At 44.7% G+C, this 21854-nt stretch overlaps 1 protein-coding gene across 4 annotated transcripts in view; it reads right to left on the bottom strand.

The window, feature by feature from the left end:
* UROS (uroporphyrinogen III synthase) overlaps positions 1-21854 on the bottom strand; it is a 191336-nt gene that overhangs the window by 54454 nt on the left and 115028 nt on the right. For all 4 annotated transcript variants that reach the window (XM_053692521.1, XM_053692520.1, XM_053692523.1 and 1 more), the window contains exon 8: positions 20429-20511. In XM_053692521.1, the coding sequence (XP_053548496.1) occupies positions 20429-20511 (83 nt within the window). The remainder of the gene's footprint in view (positions 1-20428; positions 20512-21854) is intronic.

Below are 21854 nucleotides of genomic sequence, written 5' to 3'. Positions count from 1 at the left end.
TTCCGGGAATGTCTTCAATGTTTTAAGATTTAAAACAGGTGCAAAGTACCTTCTTTCTTAGATATTGTAAATATATTTGAATTAAACCCCTGGTTTCATTCTGAAGTTGAAACTCCCATTAATTCCAGATCTCTTACCCAAGCTAAGAAAGCTTGAACCTTTAAAGAATCTCAAGGTCATGAATTAAAACTTATTCAGTACCCCCCGGGATACAATTTGTAATACACAGGGATCCTGAACTGATCTCTCCCAATCCTCCCAAAATAGACTTACGATGTGTCCCCAGAGACTGGTCTGGAGCCATTTTTTCATGTGGTCATGAAGGCTGGGATAGACTTCTTGGACTATTTGTTTTTGAACCAAGAATTCCAGGAAGATTTGGAGTAGCCAGAACTCTAGACGGAGAGGAAAGCGTTCTGTGCCTTATTTTGCCATAAGAAATGAAAACGCCTTGCAGATGTCAGTTTACTAAACAATATTCTGTATAATTTACCTGGACTCACTAAAATTAGGAACTGTTGCTTTATAATATTTTTCTTAGGGTGGCTGCAGCCTTTTTAATAAGAGCAAATATTGTAAGGCATCATTAATTGTATGTGATATTTTTAGGCCCTAGTTATAACTGGTTTTATATTGTGTGTGTAGTGTTTGTGTTGAGTTGTGTGTCTTGTATGATTTCCACTTATACATATAAAGCCCATGCAGCAGGAGACTGCTAACTGCCCTCAAAGATAAAGCAACATACAGACCAATATCTGGGACTGCAGCTCAGATAAACCACTGCCGCCAAATTACTAGTATCTCTTTTGCGTCTGTTGAGCATGCTCCAAATATATACAGTGAATATAAAAAGTCTACACACCCCTGTTAAAATGTTAGGTTTCTGTGATGTAAATTCATGAGACAAAGATAAATCATTTCAGAACCTTTTCCACTTTTAATGTGACCTATAAACTTTACAACTCAATTGAAAAACAAACTAAAATATTTTAGGAGGAGGTAAGTAAACAAAAAAACCCTAAAATAATGTGGTTGCATAAGTGTGCACACCCTCTTATAACTGAAGATGTAGATGTGTTCAGAATTTAGCAATCACACTCAAAATCATGTTAAATAGGAGTCAGTCAGTACACACCTGCCATCATTTAAAGTGCCTCTGATTAACCCCAAATAAAGTTCAGCTGTTCTAGTAGATCTTTCCTGACATTTTCTTAGTTGAATCCTACAGCCAAACCCATGGTCCGCAGAGATCTCCCAAAGCATCAGAGGGATCTCATTGTTAAATGCCATTAGATATACCATGGAACACAGTGAAGACAGTCATCATCAAGTGAAGAAAATATGGCGCAACAGTGACATTACCAAGAACTGGACGTCCCTCCAAAATTGATGAAAAGATGAGAAGAAAACTGGTCTGGGAGGCTGCCAAGAGGTCTACAACAATATTAAAGGAGCTGCAGGAATATCTGGCAAGTACTGGCTGTGTGGTACACGTGACAACAATCTACCGTATTCTTCATATGTCTGGGATATGGGGTAGAGTGGCAAGACGGAAGCCTTTTCTTACCAAGAAAAACATCCAAGCCTGGCTAAATTTGGCAAAAACACATCTGAAGTCTCCCAAAAGCATGTGTGAAAAAGTGTTATGATCTGATGAAACCAAGGTTGAACTTTTTGGCCATATTTCCAAAAGATATCTTTGGCGCAAAAACAACACTGCACATCACCAAAAGAACACCATACCCACAGTGAAGCATGGTGGTGGCAGCATCATGCTTTGGGGCTGTTTTTCGTCAGCTGGAACTGGAGCCTTAGTCAAGGTAGAGGGAATTATAAACAGTTCCAAATACCAGTCAATATTGGCACAAAACCTTCAGGCTTCTGCTAGAAAGCTGAACATGAAGAGGAACTTCATCTTTCATTATGACAATAACCCAAAGCATACATCCAAATCAACACTTATACATATACAGGGAGTGCAGAATTATTAGGCAAATTAGTATTTTGACCACATCATCCTCTTTCTGCATGTTGTCTTACTCCAAGCTGTATAGGCTCGAAAGCCTACTACCAATTAAGCATATTAGGTGATGTGCATCTCTGTAATGAGAAGGGGTGTGGTCTAATGACATCAACACCCTATATCAGGTGTGCATAATTATTAGGCAACTTCCTTTCCTTTGGCAAAATGGGTCAAAAGAAGGACTTGACAGGCTCAGAAAAGTCAAAAATAGTGAGATATCTTGCAGAGGGATGCAGCACTCTTAAAATTGCAAAGCTTCTGAAGCGTGATCATCGAACAATCAAGCGTTTCATTCAAAATAGTCAACAGGGTCGCAAGAAGCGTGTGGAAAAACCAAGGCGCAAAATAACTGCCCATGAACTGAGAAAAGTCAAGCGTGCAGCTGCCAAGATGCCACTTGCCACCAGTTTGGCCATATTTCAGAGCTGCAACATCACTGGAGTGCCCAAAAGCACAAGGTGTGCAATACTCAAAAAACATGATTTTCATGCAGGACAATGCTCCATCACACGCGTCCAAGTACTCCACAGCGTGGCTGGCAAGAAAGGGTATAAAAGAAGAAAATCTAATGACATGGAATCCTTGTTCACCTGATCTGAACCCCATTGAGAACCTGTGGTCCATCATCAAATGTGAGATTTACAAGGAGGGAAAACAGTACACCTCTCTGAAAAGTGTCTGGGAGGCTGTGGTTGCTGCTGCACGCAATGTTGATGGTGAACAGATCAAAACACTGACAGAATCCATGGATGGCAGGCTTTTGAGTGTCCTTGCAAAGAAAGATGGCTATATTGGTCACTGATTTGTTTTTGTTTTGTTTTTGAATGTCAGAAATGTATATTTGTGAATGTTGAGATGTTATATTGGTTTCACTGGTAAAAATAAATAATTGAAATGGGTATATATTTTTTTTTTGTTAAGTTGCCTAATAATTATGCACAGTAATAGTCACCTGCACACACAGATATCCCCCTAAAATAGCTATAACTAAAAACAAACTAAAAACTACTTCCAAAACTATTCAGCTTTGATATTAATGAGTTTTTTGGGTTCATTGAGAACATGGTTGTTGTTCAATAATAAAATTAATCCTCAAAAATACAACTTGCCTAATAATTCTGCACTCCCTGTACATATAAAGCCCATGCAGCAGGAGACTGCTAACTGCCCTCAAAGATAAAGGAACATAAATTTAAAAACACAATAACCTTAAAAAAAATGAAATTCATGCTTACCTGATAAATGTATTTATTTCCGGATATGATGAGTCCACAACGTCCTCAATTACTGTTGGGAATATCACTCCTGGACACCAGGAGGAGGCAAAGAGCACCACAGCAAATCTGTTAAAGGGACACTGTACTCAAAAATTTTTTTTCGTGATTCAGATTGAGCATGCAATTTTAAGAAACTTTCTAATTTACTCCTATTATCAATTTTTCTTTGTTCTCTTGCTATTATTATTTGAAAAAGAAGGCATCTAAGCTTTTTTTTGGTTTCAGTACCCTGGACAGCACTTTTTTATTGGTGGATGAATTTATCCACTAATCAGCAAGGACAACCCAGGTTGTTCACCAAAAATGGGCCGGCATCTAAACTTACATTCTTGCATTTCAAATAAAGATACCAAGAGAATGAAGAAAATTTGTTAATAGGAGTAAATTAGAAAGTTGCTTAAAATTTCATACTCAATCTGAATCACAAAATAATTTTTTTGGGTACAGTGTCCCTTTAAGTATCACTTCCCTTCCCACAAACCCCAGTCATTTGACCGAAGGGAAATGAAAAAAGGAACAATACAAAGGTGTAAAAGTGCCTGACGTTTAGTCAAAAATAACAAAAAGGGTGGGGTCGTGGACTCACCATATACGGAAATAAATACATTTATCAGGTAAGCATAAATATTGTTTTCTTTCCTAAGATATGGTGAGTCAATGACGTCCTCAATTACTGTTGGGAACCAACACCCAAGCTAGAGGACACAGATGACTAGGGAGGGAGAACAAGACAGGCTCACCTAAACAGAAGGCACCACTGCTTAAAGAACCTTACTCCCAAGAGAAGCCTCAGCTGAGGCAAAAGCATCACATTTTGGAAAAAGTATGTAGAGAAGACCAAGTTGCAGTCCTATAAAACTGGTTCACAAAGACTTCATTGTTGAAGGCTCAAAAAGAGGAAACAGCCCACGATGAATGAGTTATAATTCTCTTAGGAGGCTGCTGACCCACAGACTCACAAACAAAACAAATTATACTTCTCAACCATAAAGAAAGAGAAGTAGCAGAAGCTTTCTGACCCATATGTTTCCTGAAAAACAAACAAACAGGGCAGAAGACTAGCAAAAATCCTTAGCCGCCTGTAGGTAGATTTTCAGAGCATACACAACATCCAGGTTGTATAACAAACGTTCCTTATGAAAAGGAGGATTAGGCCATAGAGAAAGAACAACAATTTCAATCTGAAACCACCTTAGGAAGAATCCTTAAGGGCAACCTCCAAGGTGAAAGAGATGAAATCTTCACTAGGTCTGCATACCAGATCCTGCGAGGTCATGCAGGAGCTATTAGAATTACCAATGCTCTCTCCGGTTTGATACAAGCAATGACTTGTGGAAGGAGAGCAAACGGAGGAAGCAGATATGCTAGACTGAAATCCCAAAGAGCCACCAGACCGGTCGGCCTGCGGATCTCTTGACCTTGAACTGAACCTTGAAAGCTTGGCATTCTGCTGAAACGTCATCAGATCCAAGTCCGGCATACCCAACTGAAGGTTAACCTGGAGAACACCTCCGGATGGAGAGCCCACTCCCCGGAATGAAACGTCTGTCTGCTCAGGAAATCCGCTTCCCAATGTCCACTCTTGGAATGTGGAAGGCAGATAGACAGCAATCGTGACCCAGAAGCTTTCTGACCCATATATTTCCTGAAAAACAAACAAACAGGGCAGAAGACTAGCGAAAATCCTTAGCCGCATGTAGGTAGATTTTCAGAGCATACACAACATCCAGGTTGTGTAACAAACGTTCCTTATGAAAAGAAGGATTAGGCCATAGAGAAAGAACAACAATTTCAATCTGAAACCACCTTAGGAAGAATCCCAACTTGGTACGAAGAATCGCATTATCAGCAAGAAAGATAAGATAAGGTGAGTCACACTGTAAGGCCGAGAGTTCCGAAACTCTCCACGCAGAAGAGAAGCAAAAGGAAACAAAACCTTCCAAGATAACAACTTAATCTCTATGGAATGCAATAGCTCAAACAGAGCCAGCTGCAAAACCTTAAGAACAAGGTTAAGGCTCCAAGGAGGAGCAACAGTCTGAATCTATTATAGAGATACTGGCCCTTTAAATTTTCAAAATAAATAATTCCTTATACATTTTCAGAGGAACACAAAATACTTAAAACGATAAAGCTAACCCCTCTGCACCTCAGCATTAAACTGAGGTGCCTACCTCCGGTCATATAAAATAGAAATAAACTTAGGAGGAAACTTTCAGGGTGCCAGGAATCAGACTAAGACGAGAAGTGCAAAAATAATCACACCTTTATTAATAGCAAAACATAATAAAATGTCCACAAGTCAAATAACAAGCCAGGAATCAAAACCAGAGCTGGTAGTCAGATGAGCCGAGTCAGGAGCCAAAGCGAGTAGTCAGACGACCCGGAATCAGGAACAAGGAGAACAGAAGAGTCAAGAACAAGCTAGAGATCAGGAACCAGGAGGGATGTCAGACAGCCAGGTAATACACAGGAGCTCTCACAAACAGGTCTGAGACAACGCAAGGGCAAAGCATACTGAACAGAGGCCCTTTAAGTAATAAGTGATGACATCACAATTCTGAGACTACATCCTGTCTCACACGGATGATGTACACCAGTCTGGCCATAAAAGGAAGTGCAGGAAATGAGCAGCATCACACAGTATGCACCAGAGTCAGCAAGAGAGGTGAGTAAAATGGCTGCCAGCAGCACATGGCAAACAAAACAGGGAACAAACCCTGACAGTACCCTCCCCTCAACGACCTCTCCCCCGCGGGAGGACAAAAAGGCTTATTGGGGAAACGGGCATGGAAGGCACCGAGGAGGGCGGGATCATAAACATCAGAGGAGGGAACCCATGAACGCTCCTCCGGACCGTAGCCCCTTCAGTGAACCAAATACTGTACGCGGCCCCTGGACATACGAGAGTCAATAATGCTGCTGACCTCATACTCCTCATGGTTGTCAACAAAGATAGGACGGGGACGAGGCAACACAGTGGTAAACCAATTACAAACCAATGGTTTCAAGAGGGAGACATGAAAAACATTGGAGATGCGCATTGCAGGAGGAAGGTCAAGAGCGTAGGCCACAGGATTGACCCGTCGTAGTATTCGAAAAGGACCAACATAACGGGGAGCCAGTTTATTGGAAGGCACAGGAAGATTCAAGTTGCGGGAGGACAGCAAAACTCTCTCACCAACCTGGTAGGAAGGCACGGGCAGATGCCTACGATCAGCCTGGAACTTTTGGCGCTGCATAGAACGATGAAGGCAATCCTGAATCGGCACCCACGTGGAACGGAGTTGCCGGAGATGCTCCTCCAAAGCCGGAATACCTTGAGACATGAATGAATTGGGCAACAAGGATGGTTGAAACCCATAATTCGCCATGAACGGGGATAACTTGGAGGAAGCATTAATAGCACTATTACGAGCAAACTCTGCCCAAGGTAACAGTTCAGACCAATTATTGTGGTGATCTGAGACATAGCAATGGAGGAACTGTTCCAGAGCTTGATTAGACTGTTCCGCAGCACCATTGGATTGAGGGTGATATGCCGAGGAGAAGGAAAGCTGGATCCCCATTTGAGCACAAAAGGAACGCCAAAATCTGGAGACAAACTGGCTACCCCGGTCCGACACTATCTCCTTGGGTAACCCATGTAAACGGAAGACCTCCCGGGCAAAAATTGAAGCAAGCTCCTGAGCGGTAGGCAACTTCTTCAAGGGAATGCAATGTGACATTTTAGAAAAACGGTCAACCACCATAAGGATAACAGTATTGCCATTGGAAACAGGGAGCTCGACAATGAAGTCCATTGAAAGATGTGTCCAAGGACGCTCACCATTAGCAATAGGTTGAAGAAGACCCACAGGAAGACGTCGAGGAGTCTTATTCTGTGCACAAACTGAGCAGGAGGCAACATACGCAGCAACATCAGAACGAAGACCTGGCCACCAGAATTGTCGAGTGACAGACCAAATCATTTGGTTCTTGCCTGGGTGACCTGCGGCTTTAGGATAGTGGTAAGTGTGCAAAAGTTTAGTTCGAATATTCTCAGGAACAAAACACTTACCACTAGGTTTCTCAGGAGATGCATTGATTTGTGCAGCCAGGATCTCCTCCCCCAAGGGAGAAATCAAATTAGTACGTATGGTAGCCAAAATATGGTCAGGAGGTATAAGTAGAGTAGGTACAGACTTCTCCTTGGACAGAGGGGAAAATTGTCGAGAGATAAACGTTTTGCTTCAGATAGATAAGTTAAATTCTTGTGGTCAGTAAGAATGAGCACTGGCACGCTAGTACCCTCGAGAAGATGCCTCAATTCCTTGAGTGCCAAAATTATGGCCAATAATTCCCTGTCACCAATTTCATAATTGCACTTCGCTGGAGACAATTTCTTAGAGAAGAAACCACACGGATGCAAGGAACCGTCAGGCGTAGGACGTTGAGACAAGAGGGCACCTACTACAGTCTCAGATGCATCAACCTCAAGAACGAAAGGCAGGACAGGGTTAGGATGAGCCAGAACTGGAGCGGCAGCAAAGGCAGTCTTAAGACTATCAAAGGCATAAATGGCAGTAGGTGACTAATGGAGTGGATCATTCTCTTTACGGGTCATGTCTGTGATAGATTTGACCAAGGAAGAAAAGTTTTTAATAAACTTTCTATAGTAATTGGCGAACCCAAAAAAAACGTTGAATAGACCGAAGACCAACTGGGCGAGGCCACTGCAGAACTGCAGATAACTTCTCAGGATCCATGGAGAACCCTGCAACGGAGATAACATAACCTAGGAAGGTTACTTGAGTCTGATGGAACTCACATTTCTCGAGTTTACAAAACAGGCCGTTCTCACGTAGTCTCTGAAGAACCCGTGTAACATCAGAACGATGAGCCTCAAGTGTGGGTGAGTGTATGAGGATGTTGTCCAAGTACACCACAACACACTGTTGCAACATATCTCGTAGGACATCATTAATAAATTCTTGGAAAACAGCAGGAGCATTACATAGGCCAAAGGGCATTAACAAGATACTCATAATGCCCGCTCCTGGTGTTAAATGCGGTTTTCCATTCGTGGCCCTCCTTGATCCTAACGAGATTGTACGCTCCTCTCAAATCAAGTTTAGTAAAGACCGTAGCTCCCTTGAGGCGGTCAAAGAGTTCCGTAATGAGTGGAATAGGGTAAGCATTCTTAATGGTAAGATGATTAAGACCCTTATAATCGATGCATGGTCTTAACACGCCACCCTTTTTCTTCACAAAGAAGCCAGCCCCTGCAAGAGAGCAGGATTTGTGGATTATCCCCCGCAACAGAGCATCGACAACATACTCCTCCATAGCACAATTCTTCGCAACAGACAGAGGGTAAACCCGGCCCCGAGGAGGAATGGCTCCGGGTTGCAGGTCTATGGCACAATCGTAAGACCGGTGAGGAGGCAAAGTACCGGCACGCACCTTGTCAAAAACGTCTTGGTACTCCTCTGGCAATTGAGATAGCGAAGAAGTGCACAAGACTTCCGAAGACAATTGGAAATACATTGCGGAGACCACGACAAAATTTCGGACCTACGCCAGTCGAGACTGGGATTGTGCTTTTGGAGCCAGGGATAACCCAGAACAGCCGGAAAATGCGGAGAGTTAATCACCTGGAACTGGAGGGTTTCAAAATGGAGAGCCCCAACAGCCATGGATAACGGAGCAGTTTCGTAACGAGTGCGGGCTGAAGAGGCCTGCCATCAATGGCCTCAATAGCAAGCTTGAAAGAGGGCCTCTCACTTAGTCTGATGTCAATTAGGATCAAAAAAGACACCAATGCCTCGAGATCTTCTGGTAAATCTCTGGCAGCAACTTCGCCCTTAATCGCATCAGAGAGCCCATGAAAGAAGGTGGCAACAAGGGCTTCATTGTTCCAACCTACCTCTGCGGCAAGCGTACGGAACTCAATGGCATACTGAGCAACAGATCTTGTACCTTGCTGAATGGACATGAGTCTTTTAGCAGCAGAGGAGGAGAGAGCCGGAACATCAAATACCCTTTGAAAGGAGGCCACAAATTCAAGGTAATTTGAAATGACAGGTTTATTAGTCTCCCACAAGGAATTAGCCCAGGCAAGAGCTGTGTCAGAGAGTAACGAGATGAGAAATCCCCCACCTTAGTTCTGTCAGAGGGAAAAACCTTAGGTAACATCTCAAAGTAAATGCCCACCTGGTTCAAAAACCCTCTGCACTGATCAGGATCGCCTCCATATCGCTGAGGTAGAGGTGCAGAACCGGACATGCTCCTGGTAGGACTAGATGCAGCAGCGGAAAAAGGAGCAGCCATAACTTGCGGGACACTTTGGTCCAAATGTGCAGTGCAAGTCAGCAGGGTTTGCAGGGATAGTGCAAATTGATCCAAACGGTGATCCTGTTCATCCATCCTGGAAATTATGGCAGGTAAATGTGGATTATTAGCACCATCAGGATTCATGGCCCTTGTGTAATGTCAGGGTGCCAGGAATCAGACTGAGACAAGAAGTGCAAAAATAATCACACCTTTATTAATAGCAAAAAATAATAAAAAGTCAACAAGTCAAATAACAAGCCAGGAATCAAAACCAGAACTGGTAGTCAGACGAGCCGAGTCAGGAGCCAAAGCGAATAGTCAGACGAGCCGGAATCAGGAACAAGGAGAACAGCAGAGTCAGGAACAAGCCAGGGATCAGGAACCAGGAGGGACGTCAGACAGCCAAGTAATACACAGGAGCTCTCACAAACAGGTCTGAGACAACGCAAGGGCAAAGCATACTTAAATAATAAGTGATGACATCACAATTCTGAGACTGCATCCTGTCTCACACGGAAGTACAGTAAATGAGCAGCATCACACAGTATGCACCAGTCAGGAAGAGAGGTGAGTAAAATGGCTGCCAGCAGCACATGGCAAACAGATCAGGGAAAAATCCCTGACAGGATGGCTGGGCTCCTGGAACTCCTGGTCGGCCACAGGATAGCAGGACACCCGCTAACTTTACCCCTGGTCGCTCCAGCACCCCTTTGCCCCAGAGCTCCGCTCTTTTGGGGATTGGTAGCCCCTAGGGAGGACAAGAGCTGAGGGAATTATCGGAGGGGAGATCTTTTTGGAACCGGGGGTTTTGGACACCCCTACCCCCCATAACTTCAACGGACTGTAACATCTGGGGGCCAAGAGCTTTAAAATGACACCCTGGAAGTGCCGCTGCTCCACCGGGATCAACCCGAAACCGCCACCCCTAGGTACTGGGATTATGTGGGACTGTGTCTCCTATGGAGGTGCTGGGCTGTCTGGAGGGACGTGTTTTCAATAAAATCAATTCCTGTTTCACCTGAATGCTAGTATGTCTAGTTATTTGGGTGGGCTCCAGCTAAAATCACTTTCCTGGGCTACATAGCAGCCTGTTTCAGGGAGAGGAAGTACCCTCAGGCAGAGCTACCCAGTCTGGGTAGCTGGAGTCTGCCACAGGGTGGGACCCTGAATACTGGTGCTGTCGGGCATCAGGGGTGGCTACAGGCTGTGGTCATTTGCCAGCTACATAGCTGCAGTCACCAGGGAGGAAGCAGGATCCGTTTGGCGGAGCTACCCAGTCGGGGTAGCCGGGGTATCCGTCACATTGGCTGGCAGTGGTGGGATGCTTCCAACTTCCTGAGACATTCAAACCACCAGCTAAAAGTAATCTTGAATGGAGACTCGAGGAAAGACTGCGGGTACCAGGAGCAGAACGATCCCCACCAGAGAAATGCTGGGAGAGGACCAGGTGGCCGGTGGGTCGGATGATGACCAGGGCAATGAGCCATCCGTTACAGCGCCAAGTTCAGCACCAAGTACAGTATCCACCCGGGGACGTCCACGTCTGATATACAGCGGGAAGTGCAGTGGCTCTTGGCGTTGTATCACACTCGGCCACCAGAGGAGGTCATCACCAAGATCATCTCGGATGTTACCCAGCTCAAGTTAGCGGAACTCCACCAGTCCATAGGAGGGGCTCCATCAGCCCACGGAGTGCAGGCTCCAAGGCCTCCCAAGCTACCCCATGGGGCCTTCCGAGCCTACAAGGAAGAGGAGGAGGATATTGACTGTTATCTTCAGGTCTTTGAGACCCAATGCAAACTGCAGGGGGTAGCCTTTGCCGATAGACTGTCTGTCCTGATCGGTAAATTGTCAGGGCGGGCTTTATCAGCTTTCCACGCTACCCATTCGGAGGACCAAAAGGATTATAACAAAGTGAAAGACTGTATCCTTGCCCGATATGGGCTCACGCCAGAGGCCCACCGGCAAAAATTCTGGGCACTAAGGAAGAAGGACGGACAGCCTTTCACAGAATGGACCCACCAATTCACCCGGTCAATGGCTTCTTGGCTAGCCGGCTGCAAGGCCACCACTGGGGCCAAAATGGCATAGCTTTTCCTACTGGAGCATTTCTATAACCATGTTCCAGTTGAGATTAAAGAATGGATCCATGACCATCGGCCCACCACAGCAGACTAGGCGGCCGTCCTAGCAGATCAGTATGCAGACGCCCGCTGCCAAGTTCGCTCTGCCCCGCAATCGACTCCCTGTCCAGCTTTGGTTGTAGACTGACCCCCAATAAGCCCCCGGGCCGCCCAGCCTTTGTCCCTCCGGCCTGAGTCAGGGACTCACAGGGATTTTTCTCCTGCGGGCACCCCGGCCACCTCAGGCGGGAAAGCCAGAGTCAGGCCCGACAGCAGCCAGCAGCCCAGCCAAGACACCCCCAGCCAACAGCCTGGGTGAGCGCTCTAGCCCCGACCTACTCAGCCGCTGCCCACTACGCTTATGCACTGGCATCGGCTGCCTACCCTGAATGGGCTGTAGAGGAGGTTGGCACTCTACCAGAAGCCCACCTTATGTCCACAGACAACCGTCAGCACCACTGCCAGACCGTTTGGGTCAATGGAAAGGCGGCCCAGGGATTACAGGACACCTGCCCAGTGACTACCCGCAGACAAACTCAGCATCAAGCTAACACACCGCAGCTGGGGACCCAGGTAAGACCCCCACCCCGACTCCTCTCCTTCCCCGACGCCCTACCCTCACTCCCCAACGCCCAACCCCGGTCCTTGCCCCCCTTCCCGACACCTCTGAAATCGCCCAAGAGACCCTGAACGACCCTACCCTTGCCCCCTTCCAAGACCGAGTAGGGATTGATCCCCAGGGCCCCCGGGGAGGAACGGTTCCAATGGGAAAACGGCCTGTTGTATCGGGTCTCCCGGAGAAAGAAAGGGCCAGTGCCCAAATGCCAGCTGGTGGTACCGAAACAATATCGGTCCGACCGGCTGCAAATAGGTCACAATATCCCCTTGGCCGGGCATTTAGGCAACTCCCGAATGCACCACCGCCTTACTCAGGTCTTTTTCTGGCCCAGAATCATGAGAGAAATTAAGGAATATTGTAGGACCTGCGTGGTGTGTCAGAAGGTAGGGAAGACCGGGGACCATATAAAAGCCCCCCTTAACCCTCTCCCCGTTATTGACAAACCCTTTAGCAGAATCGCTGTGGATATAGTAGGGCCCCTACCTCGACCCAGTCCCTTCGGAAAAAAAATACATACTCACGGTAGTAGACTATGCCACTAGGTATCCAGAGGCAATACCCAAAAATTATGGGATAAAACCCCTGTACATTGCCCCATACCATCCCCAGACCATTGGGCTTTGTGAGCGGTTTAACGGGACACTGAAGCAATTGCTTTGGATGTTCTCAGCCACTCACAAAGACTGGGAAAAATTCCTGCTGCACCTCCTATTTGCCTACAGAGAGGTGCCCCAGGAATCAACCGGGTTTTCACCCTTCGAGCTGCTGTATGGCCGGAAAATAAGGGGGCCCCTAGACTTGTTGAGAGCCCACTGGGAGGGATCAGCCGGGGAGGAAGGACCCTCCGTTGTGGAGTACATCCTGAAGTTCAGGGATTGGCTGAAGGACCTCACTGCCATGGTGCGGGAGAACCTTCAGGGCGCTCAAAGGAGACAGAAATGGTGGTACGACCGTAATGCTCGTAGCCGAATTCTCACAGTAGGGCAGAGGGTTCTAGCCTTGTCAAAACGGACAAGTTACAGGCTTCCTAGCAAGGGCCCTACCGGGTGGTGGAACGACTGAATAACACCACCTACCTTGTAGCAAAATGATGCGATGACCGGGTCCAACGGACCTTTCATGTGAACATGCTCAAGGAGTATGTAGAAAGACCCCAAGATGTAGCCACTATCTGTGCTCCGGCTGTGGAAGACTCGGAGATCTTCCCATGCCAGAGCTCCCCGAGCCAGATGAGACCCCTCAAGGAGTAGCCAACATAATCCTGGATGAGAGGTTAGCGGCTAGACAGAGACAGCAGGTCCGGCATTTACTAGAGGACCACCAGAAGATGTTCTCCTATGTCCCTGGGTACACCACAGTGGCTGTGCACCGAGTGGAAACCCCGGGACAAGCTCCCCTGAGACAGGCAGCTTACAGAGTGCCTGAAGCTGTCAGAGACAGTATGCACCGGAAGCTCCAGGGAATGTTGGACCTCTGTGTTGTTGAACAGTCCAACAGTCCCTGAGCCTCCCCGGTGGTGCTGGTCCCCAAAAAAGATGGTACTACCCGGTTCTGCATTGACTACCGTAAGCTCAATGACAGAACCACAACCAATGCCTACCCCATGCCCCGCGTCAATGACCTCTTAGATAGAATCGCCAGTGGTCACTTCCTAACTACCCTTGACCTCTGCAAGGGGAATTGGCAGATCCCACTAGACCCTGAATCCGTTCCCAAGTCCGCCTTCATCACACCTTTCGGCTTTTACCAATTTAAGGTCATGCCATTTGGGATGAAGAACGCTCCAGCCACCTTTCAGAAGATGGTGGATCGCCTGCTGTATGGCCTCCAAGACTATGCCTGTGCCTACTTGGACGACATCGTCATATTTAGCGACACCTGGGAGGACCATTTGATCCACCTGGGCATCATTTTAGATCGCCTCAGAGCCGCCGGGCTTACCCTGAAGCCTGACAAATGCACCATAGGCCGCTCAGAAGTCCAGTACCTGGGCCACCGAGTGGGCTGCGGGCAGCAGCGTCTGGAGCCGGCCAAGGTTGAGGCAGTGGCAAACTGGACCACTCCTCGCACCAAGACCCAGGTCTTAGTCTTCCTAGGAACCGCCGGCTATTACCGAAGGTTCATCCCCAATTATAGCACCCTCGCCAAACCCCTGACCAACCTGACTCGTAAAAGACTGCCTGGTAGATGAAGGGCAAGACCACCCCGTAGCCTACATCAGTAGAAAGCTGCTGCCCAGGGAGGTAGGCTACGAGGCGGTGGAGAAGTTATGCCTGGCACTTGTATGGGCCCTCAAGAAATTGCAACCGTATGGAAGACCTTTCACTGTCCTCACTGATCACAACCCCCTGGTTTGGCTTAACCGAGTGTCAGGAGATAATGAACGTTTACTAAGATGGAGTTTAGCCCTGCAGCCCTTTAACTTTGACGTTCAGTATAGGCCGGGAAAGAGCAATGGGAATGCCGATGGACTTTCCTGGCAGACTGAAAAAGAATGCTTGTCGGACAGCCCCAAGTAGACCCATGTGGATCTAGCCGGGTCTGCCGAACTGGAAGGGGGGAGTTGTCACAATACTGAGCTGCAAGGGTTAAACCCCTACCCCCTACAACCTCACCCCTGTTGTTTCTCAGTGGTTTTGTGCTCCTCAGAGCAACCACAATCTCTGGAAGCTTTTTGTTTGCTTTTGTTGGCTTGTTTTTGTGTTTTAAGAGAAGAGCTGGTCTATGACCAGGAAAACCCCTCTCAGGATAGCCGGGCTCCTGGAACTCCCGGTCAGACATTTTTGGGAATTAGGAGCCCCTAGGGAGGACAAGAGCTGGGGGAATTATCGGAGGGGAGCTCCTTTTGGAACCGGGGGTTTTGGACACCCCTACCCCCCATAACCATGATTTTTGGACTGTGGCATCTGGGGACCGAGAGCTTTAAAATGACACCCTGGAAGTGCTGCTGCTCCACCGGGATCACCCCGAAACCGCCACCCCTAGGTACTTGGATTATGTGGGACTGTGGCTCCTATGGGGGTGCCGGGCTGTCTGGAGGGGCGGGAATGGCGGGAAAATAGTGGGATTGTCCAGGGTCTTATCAAGATGAGCTGTGTGTATAGAGTGTGTGTTTTCAATAAAATCAGTTCCTGTTTCACCTGAATGCTAATATGTCTAGTTATTTGGGTGGGCTCCAGCTAAAATCACTTTCCTGGGCTACATAGCAGCCTGTTCCAGGCAGAGGTAGTACCCTCAGGCAGAGCTACCCAGTCTGGGTAGCTGGAGTCTGCCACAGGGTGGGACCCTGAATACTGGTGCTGTCGGGCATCAGGGGTGGCTACAGGCTATGGTCATTTGCCAGCTACATAGCTGCAAGCACCAGGGAGGAAGCAGGACCCGTTTGGCGGAGCTACCCAGTCAGGGTAGCCGGGGTATCCGTCACAGCGCCCTTCCAAACCGGAGTGAAAGCAAACATGCTGAGACAAATGGGGAGCATTTTCCCTTTAGGTGACCGCTAAATTAGTATGCATTTCACGAATTCCTGAGAGACAGAAATAATCAAGTCAGTAAGACAAAAAAAAAAACGTGCTTAGAGAGGCTAGAAACATAACATAAACATAAGGAAACATAAGCAGAACTGATATATAAACGTCTGCGCATTTCCAGAAAATGATTTACAACGTGAATAGAGAATCACCTAACACAAGCCTCTTGTGTCTTACAGAGTGCCCTAGATTCTTACAGAGAACCCGGAGCCCAGCGCAGCATTACCCTGTTAGCTGCTGTTAGAGCTCTGGGGAATAAATTGCCTCATGTATTTTCCTTGCATATTTTGTGATAAAAACAGCCCATAACAATAAAGGGGAATAAACTTTATATACTAATAAAAGTAAAAAACCCAAGTCTCTACTGTCACAATAGCAGTGCCTGCTCCCTGCCTGTCAATATCCTTACAAAGGATATATATCTATATGTCCCATATAATGTTTCAGGTTAAACTTTATTAAGTGCACAGTCTCCTATACCTAGAAGACAAAAGGCACTTACCTGTAGTCTGGCCGTCCTGCAGGACGACAGCTTACATGGTATAAGAGGACACATACTCCTCACAGAGACCTGTAAAAGTAGAAAGAACAGAGTAAACCTACCCTGGCTTTCCATACTAGGACAGCAAAATGTTAGGAAAATGCAGCAAGGCCCACCTTACAAGTTCCTAACTGCTTTAAAGCCACCACTACCCTACTGAAGAGATTAACATGGAGTACGGCTAGACCCAAAAATCGTACTTGTAGCGAAAGTAAACAAAATTTCTGCTTACCTGATAAATTTATTTTTTTTCTTGACACGGTGAGTTACTTTTGGGAATATCACTCCTGGCCAGCAGGAGGAGGCAAAAAGCACCACAGCAAAGCTATTAAATATCACTTCCCTTCCCACAACCCCGAGTCATTTGACCGAAGGAAAAGGAGAGAAAAGAAATAACACAAGGTGCAGAGGTGCCTGAGGTTTGTACAAAAACTGTCTGTAAACAGGGAGGGCCGTGAATTCACCGTGTGAAGAAATAAATAAATTTATCAGGTAAGCATAAATTTTGTTTTCTTACTTAAGGCACGGTGAGTCCACGGAATCATCAATTACTGTTGGGATTCAATACCAAAGCTAGAGGACACCGATGATTAGGGAGGGCAAGACAGGCAACCTAAACAGAAGGCACCACAGCCTGCAAAACCTTTCTTCCAAAAGAAGCTTCAGCTGAGGCAAAAGTATCAAATTTATAGAATTTAGAAAAAGTGTAAAATGTAGACCAAGTCACAGCCTTTCACATCTGTTCTACAGAGGCTTCATTCTTGAAGGCCCAAGAAGAAGACACCGCCCTAGTGGAATGAGCTGTACTTCTCTCAGGAGGCTGCTGTCCAGCAGTCTCATAAGCCATACGAATAACACTTCTCTACCAGAGGGAAAGAGAAGTGGCAGTAGCTTTCTGGCCTTTACGTTTACCAGAAAAGCAAACAAACAATGCAGAAGACTGACGAAAATCCTTTGTAGCCTGCAGATAGAATTTAAGAGTCCACACAACGTCTAAGTTGTGCAACAAACGTTCCTTATAAGAAGAAGGATTAGGATAGAGAGAGGGAACAACAATTTCCTGATTAATATTTCTGTCCGAAACAACCTTAGGAAGAAAACCAAACTTGGTACGGAGAACTGCCTTATCTGCATGCAATATGAGATAAGGAGAATCACACTGCAATGCTGAGAGTTCAGAAACCCTCCGAGCAGAAGAAATAGCAGTAAGAAACAAAACCTTCCAAGATAATAACTTAATATCTATGAAATGCATAGGCTCAAAAGGAGCCTGTAGCAAAACTTTACGAACAAGGTTAAGACTCCAAGGTGGAACAGCCAATTTAAACAGAAGCCTGATTCCTCCTCCTTGCACTAGAGGCAAAGAGAATGACTGGGGGTTGTGGGAAGGGAAGTGATACTTAACAGCTTTGCTGTGGTGCTCTTTGCCTCCTCCTGCTGGCCAAGAGTGGTATTCCCAACAGTAATGGATGATTCCGTGGACTCACCATGTCTTAAGAAAGAAATCCAATTTTCTTCAGACACCAGAACTTCACCTCCTCCATTGACAGAGGCAAAGAGAATGACAGGGGTTTGTGGTAGGGAAGTGATACTTAACAGCTTTGCTGTGGTGCTCTTTGCCTCCTCCTGCTGGCCAGGAGTGATATTCCCAACAGTAATTGAGGATGTTGTGGACTCACCATATCTTAGGAAAGAAATATATATATATATATATATATATATATATATATATATATATATATATATAGTGCTAGGAACTGCTAATATAAGGTGTATGGTGTACACATAAGTCCCCAGACTATGTAAACCATGTGTACATGTTCATACTAATAGCCGGTGGGCTATGAAGGTGTAATTACTTACCTACCAGCACTTTCGTCTACTGTGCTTACCTCAGCTTCAGGAACTTGGTTCCAGTAGACAAGTCTAACCTAGGCAGTGCAAGCACAATGTCAAGGATCTAAACAAGTAAAAGCATCTACAGCTTAGAGGATTGGTGAACAAGTCACCATTTAATCTGGGGAGGGCTGTAGATCCACAAGGGGCAGCTCACTGTAGACCAGGGAATTGGTAGACAAGTCAATATTTCACCTGGGAGGCCTGTCTCACTGAGCTGGCTGATAATTCCTTGTCTACTCTTCTGAATGAAAGGTTACTGCAAAAAGGATTTGGGCCTCAGATTGGTTAGAGGATCCACTTTCAAAGATGAGTAGATCTGTACTTCACTTTCATCTCACATCTCATCAAGGAGGCAAAGAAAATGACAGAGGATCATGGGAAGTTGGAGGGATTTAAAGCTCTGGTGTGTTGGGGAGTCTTTTACCTCACCCTAGTGGTCAGGAGGACAATTTCCACAAGTGATGACCAGTGGACTCTCACCATCTGATGAAAGAAAAGATCTTCATACAAAATACCTGTTTTAAAAGCATTTTAAATTGCCAAAATTTGTTTTGCAGTCTATGGAAAAGGCTCCTGAGTATATCTGTCTTATCTCCTTTGCTGTGGCCAGTTAGCGACAGACATAAGACAGGCAACTATTGTGTTGGCATATTGCAGGGTCAGCACTTAAAATTATATGAAACAAATGTTTTTTGGTGATTCAGACAGAACATACCATTTAAAAAAAAAGTTTACAATTTAATTCTATTATCAAATTGCTTTGTTCCCACGTTATTCTTTGTTGAAGAGATGCCTAGGTAGGTGTCTGGTGCACTAAATGGCAGGAAATTGTGCTGCCACCTAGTGCTCTTGTAAATGAATAACATTCTTGCAAACTGCTGCCCCATAGTGCGTCAGAAATGGGTAGGCTTCAATGCATTTTCACTGCTTTTCAACAAAAGATACTAACGGCTAGATTTAGAGTTTGGCGTTAGCCGTCAAAACCAGCGTTAGGGGCTCCTAACGCTGGTTTTGGGCTACCGCTGGTATTTAGAGTCGTGTAGGTAAAGGTCTAACGCTCACTTTGCAGCCGTGACTTTTCCATACCGCAGATCCCCCTACGCCATTTGCGTATCCTATCTTTTCAATGGGATCTTTCTAACGCTGGTATTTAGAGTCTTGGCTGAAGTGAGCGTTAGAAATCTAACAACAAGAATCCAGCCGCAGAAAAAAGCCAGGAGTTAAGAGCTTTATGGGCTAACGCCGGTTCATAAAGCTCTTAACTACTGTGCTCTAAAGTACACTAACACCCATAAACTACCTATGTACCCCTAAACCGAGGTCCCCCACATCGCCGCCACTATAATAATTTTTTTTAACCCCTAATCTACCGACCGGACATCGCCGCCACCTACATTATAGCTATGAACCCCTAATCTGCTGCCCCTAACATTGCCAACACCTACATTATATTTATTAACCCCTAATCTGCCCCCCCAATGCCGCTGCCACCTACCTACACTTATTAACCCCTAATCTGCCGACCGGACCTTGCCGCCACTATAATAAATGTATTAACCCCTAAACCGCCGCACTCCCGCCTCGCAAACACTATAATAAATAGTATTAACCCCTAATCTGCCCTCCCTAACATCGCCGCCACCTAGCTACAAATATTAAGCCCTAATCTCCCGCCCGCACCGTATATGTGTATTTCACAATGTACTCTAACCTCTCTAGAGCAGTGTGAAAATCACACACGCTTTCCAGAGTTAAATCACACAAAAAGCAGGCAAAATAACTAAAAGTACAAACGTGATTTATTTATTTTTGTTCCCTTAATGTAAAAGCAAAACAATGCTATACTATAACAAAAAAGCAAGTCACATTGCACAACGCTTGAAGATAAAGGTTTGTTTTTATTGAAAATGCTGAGAAAGGACATTTTAACTATACTAGTAAAATGCATAAAATCTAGTATACATTATGCTACACTAATAAAACGATTGCCTAAACTGTAGCAAATTCACAAACTGAAAAATGGCAGAAGAAATTATTTTTAAATTGAAGCAAACATCTATGGTTATGAGAACATTATGTAAAGTGATATAGGGTAATATGGTACCTTGGCAAAATAATCTGTCAAGGATGTCTGTATATTGGGATGATGGGTTGTTTGATAAACAGCGAGAGCTTCCAGAGGTACATCTGTAATTAGAAAATAAAAATGTAGATCTATAAAAAAAAGCTGTCTCATAAAACGGTATTATTATTAAGAGCTGCAGCTGCAATTTCGCAAAAAGAAAATGAACACTTAAATTGTCTTCCAAGTTCCATTTCCCTTATGGAAATCTTTATAATACAATAAAGAATCTGTTGTATCAAGGCTACGGTTCACAATTCTCATCAGAAAGTGAGAAATCTCAAAAGATTGTTTCTATTTAAAATACTTGATAAAGCCAATGTAAGCAGTGTTATATATTACAGTGCATTATTAACTCAACCAGTGCACGGGAATATATTTCATATTTCTGTACTCTCACTGGGCTTACTCTAAAAGGGCTTTTAATTTACATATACGTTTAATACCTTTTGCAATTTTTCCTTTCATCTTGTGTATACCCTTTAAATATATTTATCATTCTTTGAATAAAAATAATATTGTTGTAAGATTTATTTTATTCATATCATTCTATTTAAATCAAGAGCACAAACTACAACAGGAACGGAATAAAAAAAATAGAAAAAATAAAATAAAAGTTTATATTAAAAATAAAAAAAATAACAGAACAGGCTTCTCAAAGTAATGTCCAACAGAAATCAAAGATAGCTCTACAAACTCTGTTACTTTTATTGTTTTACATATTTAAATTTATTAATTTTAAGAATATTTTTCTTTTTTTATAATGAAAAAAAAAAGCATTATAGTATTACAGGTCTATACCGAGATAACTACATACAGAAAAAAATGTATTAAGAAGTTTCTTCATCCTCTCAAGATCATTTGTTATTCTTTACAGCTGGTTTTCTAAAGAATTATGAAAGAAGTGAACTTTTTTTAAAAAATAATTTGTACAGAATCAAAGAGGAATTGACAAAATGTTGAGGTGTGTGAATCTGGAGAGACCCCTTAAAGGGACACTAAACCCAATTTTTTTCTTCCCAAGGATCCCGTCTATAATCAATGGACTACATTTATTAAAGGGATACTAAACCCACATTTTTTCTTTCATGATTCAGATAGAACATGCAATTTTAAGCAACTTTCTAATGTACTCCTTTATCAACTTTTCTTCGTTCTCTTGCTATCTTAAACATGAATTTAAAGCTTAGGAGCTGGCCCATTTTTGGTTTAGAACCTGGGTTATGCTTGCTTATTGGTTTGCTAAATGTAGCCACCAATAAGCAAGCGCTATCCGGGGTGCTGAACCTAAAATGGGCTGGCTTCTAAACTTTACATTTCTGCTTTTAAAATAACGATAGCAAGAGAACGAAGAAAAATTGATTATAGGAGTAAATTGGAAAGTTGCTTAAAATGGCATGCTCTGTCT

The sequence above is a fragment of the Bombina bombina genome, chromosome 9, assembly GCF_027579735.1.
Source record: "Bombina bombina isolate aBomBom1 chromosome 9, aBomBom1.pri, whole genome shotgun sequence".
NCBI lineage: Eukaryota > Metazoa > Chordata > Amphibia > Anura > Bombinatoridae > Bombina > Bombina bombina.
The sequence above is the reverse complement of the archived record's forward strand: the minus strand, read 5'-3'. Positions and strand labels throughout refer to the sequence as shown.